The following is a 13,498-nucleotide window of genomic DNA, read 5'->3' as shown; positions in this document are numbered from 1 at the left end:
TGCCCCCCCAAGAAGATCACAACATGTAGTAATTGTAGATGTAGCTCGGGAAGTTATTGATTTCATCAGCCTTTCTACGTAACGCCAGGCCACATCGTCCGACTGCTTGATGCCCGTGAGGGTGCAGGTCAAGCTAAACCTCTTGCTCAGCTTACATGAGCTCATCACACATTTTCAAATGCACCAAAGTTGACAAGATCTGGACAAAATCACATGTTTTTATTGCTCACATGTGTTCAGTCAGGTGGGCTGGCATGGTGAGTCTCAGTTGATAAGAACAGTTTTTTACAACTTTGCTGGCTTATGAAACTATTGTTATTCATATTTAATTAAAATGACTAAATTAAATACAATAGATAAATACAATTGACAGAAATGTGTGCATAATTTCTATATTTAATTGACAAGAGAATTTTTGTTTCTGCCAAAGCAACTCCATTCTATTTGTCTTTTATTATGCTTCTAAATTACAAATTGCCCGAAAATGTTATTTATGCACACAACACTTGGTAGTAAAGAACAACTTATGTTTTTCATTTTTATGTGTTTGACATCATTGGAAAGCTTTGGATCCACTTTCAAAATCTGAACCCGGTAGACCTGTTCATGGTTTTGCCCTGGCCAGTCAGATCTAAACTCTTCTCATTAAGATGAACAAAGAAAAAAACAATAATCGTGTTAGAAGACTAATACTTTCATTTCAGATCATATATATTACAATGTTATGTTTTTGTGGGGGCAATTTGAAGTTAGGTGGTCTGTGAGTGTTTGTTAAATAGGTGAAGTGGTCTTCAGCCGGAAAACTTTTGAGAAACACTGGATTAGATAAAAACCTTTGAACTAATTTGGGTAATGAACTGAGCTTAAAGCACGGTTTGATAACTAGGATGAATTGTAATGTGTGTATGTGTGTGATTGGCAGGTGTGTATTTGTGTTTTGCTGTGAAAGTTCTGTTACCTCAGTTTTGGCCAGGATTCTCTTGTAAAAGAGATTTTTAATCTCAATGGGATTTTGCTGTTGACATAAAGGTCAATAATAATAATAATAATAATAATAATAATAATAATAATAATAATAATAATAATAATAATAATAAGTCAATTGGCCTTTTTTGTAAAATGTCTTGAAATGATTTGTTCTGAATTGAATTGAATTATTTTCTGTATTTGCTATGTTCACCATCTGTTTTTGTTTAGTCATGTTGGCTTTGTCCAGCCAATTACACACAAACAATACACATATTATAGCAGCACAAACAAAGGACTGCCCAGTTGGCTCTGTTTGGAGCCCCTAATGAATCAGTTTGGATGAAAGCAAAACAGATTAAGTGGAAAAACATCTCTGTATAATTCATTTACCATTTCCTTAATCAATGTATCTATTTATTGAACATCCGGAGATTTTGTTTGCTTTACTGACAACTCGTTTGGAATGCAACATGACTGACATGCTGCCTATAAGCTCAGGTGTGGACTAAAGACAGCTGCCTTAACGGGGAGGCGGTGGAGTCACAGAGATGCACAGTGGTGGTAAATCTTTAGATCTATTGTTTCAGTCTGACTTCCAAGGTATTGCAACATTTTTGTAAGCATTTGCAAACACAGGAGATAAAAGCTAAAAGCATGACGGAAACTAAAAGAGAGGATTTCAAACTAAAGCAGGGGGATGTTCTTTGTGTGGCTTCAATTAGTCTTTGGTGTCGGTTTTTCTGTAACAGCTGTAAACAAAACAGACGCATCTTCTCATGTTAGTTGCCATCTAAACTGCAGAAAGGTCAAAGGGCATCTGTTTCATTTTTGAACATGTTGAATCAGAGCACCTTGGGCCTGTTGGACATTTGCTGAAGCTGGCTCCCTCCTGCTGCAGCTGGCATCAGTTTACAGCCAGCAGCCTGCCAGACTCTCTATCCTCTAGCAAAAATACCAGCTGGCCCTGAGCTCCACTGTGCCAACACGGGCTTTAGGATTTGATAGTATTATGCTCGAAGTGGAGAGGCTGTCTTGGTTTAAATTCACTTACAATGTGTAAGCTCTAAGTCACTTAGTGCTGGCTGCAACGAAGATATGAGGCAACAATAATGTTTAGGATGTGTTTTTTAAGTTGTGAACAACGACTCATAGGAAGGTAATGGTGTTAGCAGACTGCCTGTATGTTTCTGCTCAAGTAATCTGAATAACCTTAAAGATGTCAGTGTGGTTCAGTGTGCTATTTTACGATCAGCCGTATTCAGCAGAGCATTTCCACCAACAGTTGGACTTTCACTCGGCAAGTGAGGTCAAACTTAGGAGCCTAAAGTAGCACTATGCAAGGGCAAACACTGGTATGACTTGTGCTTGAAGCAAGCAGTGACAATCAATGGCTCATGTTGTGTGTAGTTCCATTCTGACCGTTCCACAACGAGCCTATGATGTGGTACGGGTCGGTTCTATAAAACATACCAAACCAACTTCTGACGTCACCACTCAGTGGAGACAGGTGTACTTGGAACCAATCCACCATTGGGTTAAAGGTTGATGATCTATTTTGTAATAATGACTTCACCAACCCAAACAGACGACCTGAGAGAGTCTGGCAGAGGTTTCTGTTCAATAATCTTTAGCTGCGGACATGGAATCTGAAAGCGTCATGTTGAGGACAGCCACTGAAGATGTGGACACACATTAAGGTTTTGGTTTGCAGAGGAAAATCATTTTATATCAGTTAATCTTTATAAAGATTAAAGTATAACTAGAACCAAGAGTCACCAAAAGGCAAAAGCAAAACAAAGAACAATGTATTTGTGTGTGTATGATTTATATATTCAGCTAACTAATAACTAATGATAATAATAACTAATAACTATAACTCACATCAACAGAATTATATAAAATGTGTCTATAAGCCCCACAGGTCAGTGTGTCCTTCTGTCTCTAAGGTGTTTTAACTTGGTAACAAAGCTCTCTTAAGGAATAAACATTTATCAATAGTATTTATTTCAAATTCTTTGCCCATTTCATAAGTCATATTTGGATTATTACAAGTTTTTTTTTCTCTCAAAAATACGTTCTGTTCTACACTGCTTAGAAATGTTTTGAAGTATTTTGAGAAGTTGTTGAATTTGCAGAGCTTTGTGTATTTTGTCTGAGCATATTTTATCATGTTGTCATTTTGCGGCAGCAGGCTGGGCTGCCAGTGAGCCCAGTGCCTGCAGCTGCTGGCACACGCCACCGCTCAGCCTGCAACAGACCGCGCCCTGGCACCAACTGATAAAATATCTGGGGCTTCTCTTATGTATAGCTTGGATTTTCAAGTTTGACTTGTTTTCTTCACGACTGTCTGTACATGAAGACTACACCTCTGTTATGGTCCAACTTTAAAACATTGAAAAAAAAAAAAAAACATTTTATGTAACATTTCAATAATATTTTACTTTGTAGTCTTTTTCTTTCTTTCCTATGTCTGTCTGCAATAACTCTAGATTTATGATATGAAACTGTTCCTCCACTCTGCGTTCACTTACATACCTGAGTTCTCTTTGGACTCAGACTCAGAGTCGGAGGTTTCGGAGGACTCAGACGCTTTCTCTGGAAGATTTGGCAACTGGGCAATGTCAATGGGCGTGTCTTTATACTCAGGATTACTGTGAGGAAAAACAGAAAAACTGTTACTGACAATTCATAATTCAAAATGAGAGAGGTATTGCTGCAGTTATTGTCCATCATTTCCCAAAGTGAGTCTTGTCTGACCTGAGGACGTAGTTGACCCAAATGATGTTCTTCTCGCTGGAATTCTTGGCGTTAATAGCAATGGTGGCACTGGACTGGATCCAGATGTAACCACCGTTCTTCTGGATCCACCGATAATACTTTGTCACACACTGACCTTTATTCATCACTAGAGACAGAAACACACAGGGAAATGATTATTAGGTTTTTTCCATGATAACTCTAACCTGCTAAATTGTTACAGGATAGAATCTTGGAATGAGATGGTTTTTGGTTGTATCAAAATTAGTTTATTTTACAGAACTCCAATCAGTTTTGTTTTAAACTTTTTCTTTAATTATCGTGATACCATAATGATAACTTTATCTAAGTTTATCGTCAGGTAAAAACACACAATGTTAGATACCAGTGTGATGGTTATGTTGTAGATATTTTATTCCCTCCTCGCCTGCTGTGCTCTGATTAGTTGATTCTGACTGAGTTGTATATTTCTGCAGATGACAGTAGGACCACAAGGAGGAAGCAAAGGAGCTTTTTTCAGATTATCTGTCACATATTAAACTGTCACAACATAGCAACAGTTTTAATAAATATGTAAAAAACTGTTTTTATATAAATGCCAGACACTGCAGATTTAAGCTGAGTAACACAAGACAGATCTAAAGAAGAAAAACTTCAAGGTCAGGAACACCAGATGGAGAGTTGTAGTGACAAGAAGATGACGTCCTGAACATATGATTCACTAAGAACTAGCACTTACTGCTAGCCTGTCTATGTTGAGTCCTCTTACACGCCTATTAGAGGCACCAACTGCACCCCCACACCCCCAGATAAAAAAACAAAGAAAAACAGAGACAAAGGTGATTATATTCAGTCATGATACATTAACCTCTGTACTGCTATTTTTTTCTTATCCTTTCAGAAACAAAAACACCTTATTTACAGCTAAGGTTTGAACTTTTTAGTGTCATTAAGAGACTTAAACCTCTTCAGTTTGTTAAGGTAAGTTGATCTGGATCACATCATGGTCAGTTCTTTCATTTTCCAAACACACAACATGAGCTTTTCACCGAATAAGTGAATAAAAGTAATACTCCTGCTCTCCACCAGACATCGCTGTGCCACTGCAGCAACCACATGTCTCCTTTCAAAGGTGGCCCCAACCCCCAACCCACACCCAACACCCAACACCCAAACCTCGCTTCATCCTGAGACAGCACGCGGGTAATAAATTTGGCTAAATTAACCACTAAATGGTTATCTCAAGCAATATGTATTGGCATTAATCAGGAGCCGCTCAAACAGAAACAGTCAGAGACGAGAAGCAAAGGCCTCTGAATTCATATCCCGCTCCTCAATTTAATTACGGACACAAATAGGCTTTCCATGACAGAGAAGAAAGAGAGAGAAAGCGAGGGCTGATTTATATAAAAAGAAGGCCAGTAATTAAAAACTATTAGAATCTAATAGCATTGTTTAAGACGACATCCCCAGGGCTTCAGTAATTGACTTTGGTTGGACGGCTGCTGCTTATTCCTTCTCTATTTGCCTATTCATAGGAGGGGAGAGGCAGAGAGACGGAGGGAAAATAACTTGTTTGCATGTTAAGGTAGAGATGGCGAGATCATGTCACCTTGAATGTGACCTTGTTTTGTTTGTACAACAGAGTAAATAACAGCACAGTGAATACACACACATGCACACCATCAGACACATGTGCACAAGCATGGCAGTGGTGGCTGTACAGATGACAGCAGGTCCTCAGAGAGACGCTGGCTATATTAGCATGCCCAACGGAAGAGGACACACACCCACACACACCATGAGACATAGAAGGTGCTACTGCTGGAGCAGACTGTTTCTGTGGGTGAAATCTAAACACAAGCTCAGGTCCAAAATAACTCTGACTCCTCAGAAAACAGCTCGACTAAACACAATCAATGAGAATGACTTTGTTCTGAAGCCATCCTTCAATCTCCAGTAACTTGCATAAAATGAAATATCTCAACTAAATATCTGGTCTTCACCTAGTTTAAATGAGAATCCACACCAACAGACACGTTACTGTTCCACCAAATGAATAAACACTTTAACAATCCAAATAATTCAAAGGAATGTAGAATCATTATACACCTTATCATTCTCTGCACTGTGGATCAAAATTGTTCCACTTCTCTCAAAAGTTGTGTCTTATCAAAGTTCACCAACAGCATTCCCAGACTTCTAGAGTCACCATCCTCCCCACACTCCCTCTGTATCAAATATTGAGTATTTTTGGATGACATTTCTGACACTGATGAACCATTAATTTAATTGCTAAACATAGATAAATGAGTACGAGTGATGTGGAGGAAGCTGAGCAGATCCGAAGGTTGTTGACGGCTTTCAAAGTTCAACAGCTCGTGTTGCCAGTAGGTTTGTGCTGGTTCCACTGGTTTGTGCATGTCTGCTGCAGCTAACTTTAAACAGGCTTCACCAGGAAGCCTGTTTCATTCAGGAGTGGAGTCTTGGACATCGAGTGTTCATGGAAGCCACTGTATGGAAGTGAATTACCAACAGTATATTTGGAAAAATGTTTCACTCATTTTATGTTTTCTACTAAGAGTCAATTGCATTTATTGGTTACATTGATTTGATTGATCATTTACTCATTTGTCACCCTTTGATCTTATATTTCTAGACAGTTTTTGGAAAAATGTGACATGGAAAAGTTGAAGTAAAACTTACACATAGCAGCAATTATTGTATGTAGAAAGACTAAGTTCATAAGTTTGTTTCCTATTTGAGATGAGATGAGGAACCATCATTTCTAGGTGTTTTCAGGGCTGAAAAACATCCACCTGTGAAGGCAAATCGTTATAGATCTAGAGAGCCGCTCTTGTGAGTTCTGTCTTGGTTGTTCTTTTCAACAAAAAAAAAAGTTACTAACATGCATGTATGTTAATTAATGGGAATATCCGAATCTCTTCTTTTCAGGTTTTCTAAATCTGTCTGCGATTGCTCCTTGAGTCTTAGACAACTCTTGATTATTATTTTGACTCCTTTGTCGGAAATAGTATGATGAACTGTGTCTGGTTTGCTTCGTCTCCAACGACACCCTCTGGACTTTTCAGAAGTTTACAAATGCAGCTGTAAGCATTGTCACACCAATCTGTTTTATATTGTTAAACTCTTTTATAAAGGTCTTACTGATTTCACCAATACTTTGCTGTTGAGAAACCTTGCAGTAGGTCATCAGGGAGTTTTAACCCAGCAGCAGATGATCCCACATAACAGCAGTAATTGTTTCTAACTGATGACATCTTTCACTTGGTTTCTCGGAGCCTTTTTGAAAATCTTCAAGCTCAGTCATCCGCTCCTCCGCATCAGGAGGAGTCAGTCTGTGGAGTCAGGGTCTGAGATCAGGATACCTCCTTTACATCTCTTCACTACAAGCCTGACACAAGTAAAACAGTTTTATGTTAATCTTTTCTGTTCACATTGCAGCAATGTAAATTTTCCTAACACTTCCAGAAAGTTCAGATCAGTCGGCTGCAGTTCAACATCAGTGACAGTAGCTGAAAAACATTGGGGGGAAAAAAAGTCGGGGTGAAACAAATGTAGGGAAATGTAGTCTGAGATGACCGAAAAAACCTCCAGTCTGTATGATAAACCTTACTCTTTGTCTCCTTCAATTTTAAATGGCTCCCTCACTGATTGTTCACTAATGAAGGACAGAGGGAGAGAAGGAGAATAGATGGAGATGGGAAGAAAGGGAGTGCTGGAGGCTAGCCTGAGGCTGCAGGAGAGAGACCGCTCGATTAAAGGAGTTCTATTCCCTTTTAAAGTTGAGTCTCTTCACTTCACTTTTTCTCATCTTTTTCACCATTAATTTTTTTCTTCTTTCATCACCTGTCACACTTCTCATTCATTGATCATTGGTATTTATCACATATTTTAACCAAGTTATCTGTCCTAATCGTAATGATGTAAAAAAAAAAATAAAAAATCTCAACTGATAAAATCGGTCAAGCTGGTTCTCATGTTTATCCTTACAGCACTTCAGTTCTGACCTGTGGTCTGTCATTTTACCAAATTAGTTAGCAAAGGACTCAGACTGGAACCCGCTGCTTCCCTACTGGAGGCACATGATCATTTCTGCTTCACGCTGCACAACATTCATGCTTTTGTTTTTTGTTTTTTAGACAAAATATTTGAAATACTGATATATACCCATATCCTCATTCTTGGTGTGATAATCTGCACAGAAAGCTTCAAAGAAGTGCAGTTTGAGATAATGTTGGTATAAAAAAGAGGTCTTAAAGACGAGGCGTCCTGCAGCTTTTAGATGTCTCCTCTCTATCTCACCTCAGTCAAATAATCAGGTAATCAGCAGGACTCTGACCTCATACTGAGGAGGTGATTCAGGTGTGTTGGAACAGGGACAGGACAGCGGCCCCTGAGGACTGGAGTTTAAGAGAGCTGGTGTAGCTCTTAAATATTTTTGGATTGTAGGGGCTGAAGGGCTTCAAAGTTCATTACGAAAACAAATTAACTGCATTGTGTGTTCTGTGACTGMTTGGTAAACATCAGGTCTAGTTGGTGCCTAAAGAACTGGAGTTCTCTGTCCTGGTCAGAACCAGCCCTCTTTGTCAGGGCTCCCTGCTGTTCAGAAACAATTCCTTAATGAACTCTGTTAATGTTTAGAATTGTACCCAATGACTAACGTTTGGCCGAGACGTTTGCAATGCGCCACTTTGACACTATGATGCTTACTGCAGACTGCCTGCTCTGTAAACAGCCGTCCTCCACTGCAAAGAGAGAAGCTCTGAACCAAAGGAAATGTTTTCCCGCTGCAGACTGAGCCGCTCTGTGACTACAGTCCCAGCTCTGAGACAAATCACAGGCTGCTTCTTCCTGGAGGTCTGTCTTCATCAAACAGGTGACAAGTTCTGTATTGAAGCAGAGGACAGCTATGTTTTCTTTCAACAATCTTTAGTTGTGCAATCATTAAATAAGTATTGACTTATCTAATCTCTACCAGCATTTACTTTTCTGTATTTGTTTGTAATACACATGTTATACTTTTGGTGGGAGGCTTCTTTGCAAAGTGAGATCATTTTATCTGTATTTCATTGCAGAACAACCAATGCTTTTAATTTGGAAAGACGTAAAAATGCAGCAATACCAGAGACTTCATTCTGAGACGGAAACCTAAAACTGCAAAAAAGTGAGAGGAAAGTCAGCATGTGATGCTGCTGACTCCGTCCCTTCATCCAGCCTCATCCACAGAGCCAGTCTTCTTCTGTTATCCTAGTGTTCTAAAAGGTTTTCTGTGTGTGTGTTTTACAACAAGTGTGTGTGTTTTATCCGAGAGGATAAAATATGCCTTTTTTAGTGTGTGTCGGTGAGGATTCATTAAAGGCAGTGTTGGTCCTGAGAGACGAGCTCTGCTGAAACGCCTGCAGGCTTAAATCCACAGAGTTTTCACTTTTTTGTTTATTTCTTCTTTTTTTTTCCAGCTTTTCTCTCTCACATCCTGTCTGTGGTATTTTGCGACATTTACTCTATTGTTGAAATTGATCTCGGTTTTACCAAAAGATGAAAATAAATCAAAAAACTTTTTTGCATCTCTAATTCTTGGTCCGGTCTCCTTTTGTCTTTTCTTCTAATCGCTTTGCATTTCATTAACAATTTTTACATTTTATTAACTTTAATAACTGCACTAAACCTCTGCAGAATCTGCTCAGTCAACTGATAGCCTTTAGTTTCCATGTTGTTGCTCATTATTACTAATTTGCATTACCATTAACTAAGAAAATTCATCATCTCCAGTCTGACTCATTTCTACTGTTTAGAAAAAGCTGTTGCATAATCTTTTACTTCCTGGAAGTATAACAATCTATTTTTTTCTTTCTGCATATCTTCCCTTTTTCACCCCAACAAAACTGTTCATTTTCTCATCTGTCCTTGGGAAGACATGGATTTTATCCTCTTTTCTTTTTCTGCCTGTGAATCTAAAGTTCCCATTTCTCTGCCTTTCTTTCACCCACTCCCTTTGCTCTGCTGACAAATCTCTCCTTCCTTTACCTTTCGTTTCCTTGTGAAAACTGCAGTTCACCTTCTATATCTTTTTTTTAATGTTTCTCTGTTCTTGGAGTGGAAACTAGGACATACTGACTTTGAGATCTGACCCAAGCTAAGACCGGCTTGTCAGCAGGTAATGATAGAGACTTAGCGAGTGACACCTTCTCACAGAAAGGGATCATCCTGTGTGCTACACTTAAAAAGAAGCCTTTTAAAATTTAGATCCCTGTTCAGAGAACACCCTATCCCTCCAAAATGCATGTTGATTGATTCTCTAACTCCCTAACTCCTGCAGCAATGGAAAAACCAAAAAATAGACGTTCAAATAAATCCCACAAAAAGTAATGCCGTATGTCTGTTTTTTTTACCAGCATACTGGCATAAACTCTCACTCTACTCATTTGCGAGAATAACTGCCTTTTTCTAGAATACTCATGTGAAGTTTAGTGCTTTATGTTTTGCTGTGAGATCAGGCAGATCAAACATCATCAGACTGCTCTGAAAATATTAATATGCGCTCAGGTCTCAACCTGATGCAGCTTTTCTTCAATAATGCCCGAACGCACTTCGAATTGCCTTAAAAACTATATTAATAGGTTGGATTGATACACACGACAAAAATGCCAGGTTTTGTGACGGTTATAAATGAGACCATTAATGATCATTTCAAACATTTTTACACCTTCAGTGAGTGTAGTTTTGATATGTGGGGGCGCTACACCTTCGAACGAAACTACACAAAAACATCTGAAGAAGACAGAAGATTTCAACTTCCTTCTTCGTGAAATGTAAATAAAAATGGAGTGCCATTAGATTCTAGTAGATTTCTCTTTTGTTACTGATAAAAGGCCACAAGTCATTTCACCCTCTAGCTCTAGAATCACACATTTGTTCTTGTTGTATTTACCTATAATGCCTTGTGCTGTAAAACTGATTAAAACAGCACTGGTGTGAATGCAAGCCAAGTCTACTAAAATATCGAGGAAGAAAGTGTCATCATCTGAAGGAACCAAACTGGAACTTTTATAGGTCCAAATCAGCAAAGGAAGCAAATCAAAATATTGGGTTAGCCCAAGTTCAATGCAAAATCTGACAAAGAAAATCTGTAGTGTCACCAGTGGATATCCTGACAACSTGCGACATTCTGACAACTTTGAAGTCAGAGTGTTAGATTCCAGGAGAAGCCTACCACAGATTACTGAATGGTGGAATTCAATCGAAAGATGTTCCAACACAGTGTTAGTTTATGTGTTAAGTGAGTTTTTATTGTTTTTATATTGGTTCATGTTTTCATTGTAATTCCACAGCACTTTGACATTTACACATATAATGCATTAAAATACAATTCCATCCATCCATCCATCCATCCATCCATCCATCCATCCATCCATCCATCCATCCATCCATCCATCCATCCATCCATCCATCCATCCATCCATCCNCCATCCATCCATCCATCCATCCATCCATCCATCCATCCATCCATCCATCCATCCATCCATCCATCCATCCATCCATCCATCCATCCATCCATCCAACCAACCAACCAACCAACCAACCAACCCCTACTGGGGTTGCAAGAGGTGCATGTGCCTATCTCCAGCTGTCAATGGGTGAGAGGTCTCCCTGGACAGGTCGCTAGTCCATCTCAAAAATTTATTATTATTCTTTTGTTTACATTAACAGATCTGCAATTACTTTCTACAGCCATTTTTTAAAGATTTTTTTTTCGGCTCCTGTGGTCTTTATTTGAAAGTAATCCAACAGAAAAAAGGCAGAGAAAACGGGGAAGGCAATAGCCACAAGGCACTGAGGACGGGACTCGAACTCGGGACGGCGGCGTTGAGGTCTGTGGCCTCTGTGCGCGCGGTGCCCACTCTAATCACTGCACCACACAACATCTATTCTATTACCATTTTTAATAATGAAGCATCCGGAGACAATGGTTACTGTTGGACACAATCTGGTTCACAGACAGACCGGCAGAGGGAATGAAGATCCTTTCATATCTAAGGTGATAGACTTTATCAGTGGGGGCATCATGAGTTCAACAATGCAGTGAGTGAAGGGTCTGTCATTCAGAGCTGTACATGAATGTCAGAAGATATCTCTTATGGCACCTCACAAAAAATATGGAATTTCTCCTCCTACTGGAGGAATCTTCATAATTATTACTAATCATGCTGATCTAAGTGGATCAGAAAACCTGGCTTGGGTCTTTTTGAGAGTTTAAAGAAAAAGGACAAAGGAGATATAAAAGTGATACCTTCCCCAGAAACAATATCTGTCATTATCCAGTTAGGCAGATGGGTTCATAAGGTCTGCTGAAAAGGTTTAGTTGTTATCTGCTTTCGGACCAGGCTCTGGAGAATCGCTGGCATGCTAATAAATCACCAAATCAAACGGTCCAGGAACAAAAAGCCATCTTTCACAGCAACATCACCAACACTCCACCGGCTGGGCTTGGTTAAAGGGAAAAAAGAAGAGACATAGACCCTTTCCTGCACTCCCGTTTCTCAAAGCCGGCTTTTCACAAAGAAATGAATTTTGAAAGAAACTGAATAAAACCAGCAGCCGGGGTGACTGAAGGTGCTTTATTAGAATATGCTCCTCTAAAACCAAGTCGTTTAAACTGCTGGCAGCCGGCTCGCCTTCCTGACCTCCCGTCCTCACCGCAGTGAGGAATCATCTGCCTCACAACTGCACACCTTTTTTTGTGTGTGTTTTACACATTCTAATCTAACCCACCTCATTCTTTCTGACCCTTCAAGGCCAGTGTAAAGTTCTTACCTGATTACCACTCAGAATGTTAGGAGCTTAAAAACTTTGGTAAAAAAAAAAGACAGAAAAGTTTCAGCGTGTCACTTTTTTTGTGCTGGATATATATCATACACCCTCACTCAAAATCTAAAACCCAGGAAGGAAATGTATCGGTATTTGAGGTTCATACTGCTGGATCATCATCAGGTTGCCAGTTAAAAATTATTATTAGTTTGAAAGAAACAGATTTTAATATACCGACATTTTAGGACTGAAAATGGAAATAAATATTGACCTAGTTTTAATTATCAGGCTCACAAAGGACAGCCATAATGTTTAACTTACCAACATCTGCTCTTTCAAACTTTGGTTTCCACTCGTCTTCGTGTTTTTAGTGAGGTTTAGTGATCAGGAGGCCACAGAGAGTGGTCAAACAGTGGAGGGTTATGTTGCTGGTTTCACCAGGGTTAACATGTCATTGATGAAACATTCTGACCTTGACTCTCCTCAGTCAAGAATGAGACCGGCCCAACACAACTCAAAGCTTCATTGTTCCATTTCTAACAGATCCCAGACCATGATGGAGAAGCCAGGTAGTAAAGCTTTCTTCGTCACATCATTGGTGCTCATCTTGCTGCACGTACAGGAGAGAATGTGGCCTGGGAGAAGGCAGCTGTTTGTTCTTTTGTTCTTTTAACTCTTCTCTTACAGATGTTGTCCTAGAGTTACTGGGCAGCAGCCAACAGCAGTGAGAGGCTTTATCGGGGTCAAAGGTCGGACTGTGTCTCAAAAGACAGCTAGTCTTTTGCCCGAGCACAGGGAAGATCCACCACCTAACTCAACTATCTCATCATACAGAACTTTCAGAAATGTACAATTAATGTCTTGCTGCATCCAGATGCACAGCACAAACAACCACACACACACACACACACACACACACACACACACACACACACACACACAC

The 13,498-nt window shown here is 39.4% G+C and overlaps 1 protein-coding gene across 3 annotated transcripts in view; it reads right to left on the bottom strand.

Moving 5' to 3' along the window:
- Positions 1 to 13,498, bottom strand: part of npas3 (neuronal PAS domain protein 3) — a 301,093-nt gene that overhangs the window by 5,716 nt on the left and 281,879 nt on the right. For all 3 annotated transcript variants that reach the window (XM_008398666.2, XM_008398667.2, XM_008398668.2), the window contains 2 exons: positions 3,727 to 3,874; positions 3,505 to 3,620 (listed from right to left, as the gene is read on the bottom strand). In XM_008398666.2, the coding sequence (XP_008396888.1) occupies positions 3,505 to 3,620; positions 3,727 to 3,874 (264 nt within the window). The remainder of the gene's footprint in view (positions 1 to 3,504; positions 3,621 to 3,726; positions 3,875 to 13,498) is intronic.

This window comes from Poecilia reticulata, linkage group LG22 (genome assembly GCF_000633615.1).
Source record: "Poecilia reticulata strain Guanapo linkage group LG22, Guppy_female_1.0+MT, whole genome shotgun sequence".
Lineage (NCBI taxonomy): Eukaryota > Metazoa > Chordata > Actinopteri > Cyprinodontiformes > Poeciliidae > Poecilia > Poecilia reticulata.
The sequence above is the reverse complement of the archived record's forward strand: the minus strand, read 5'-3'. Positions and strand labels throughout refer to the sequence as shown.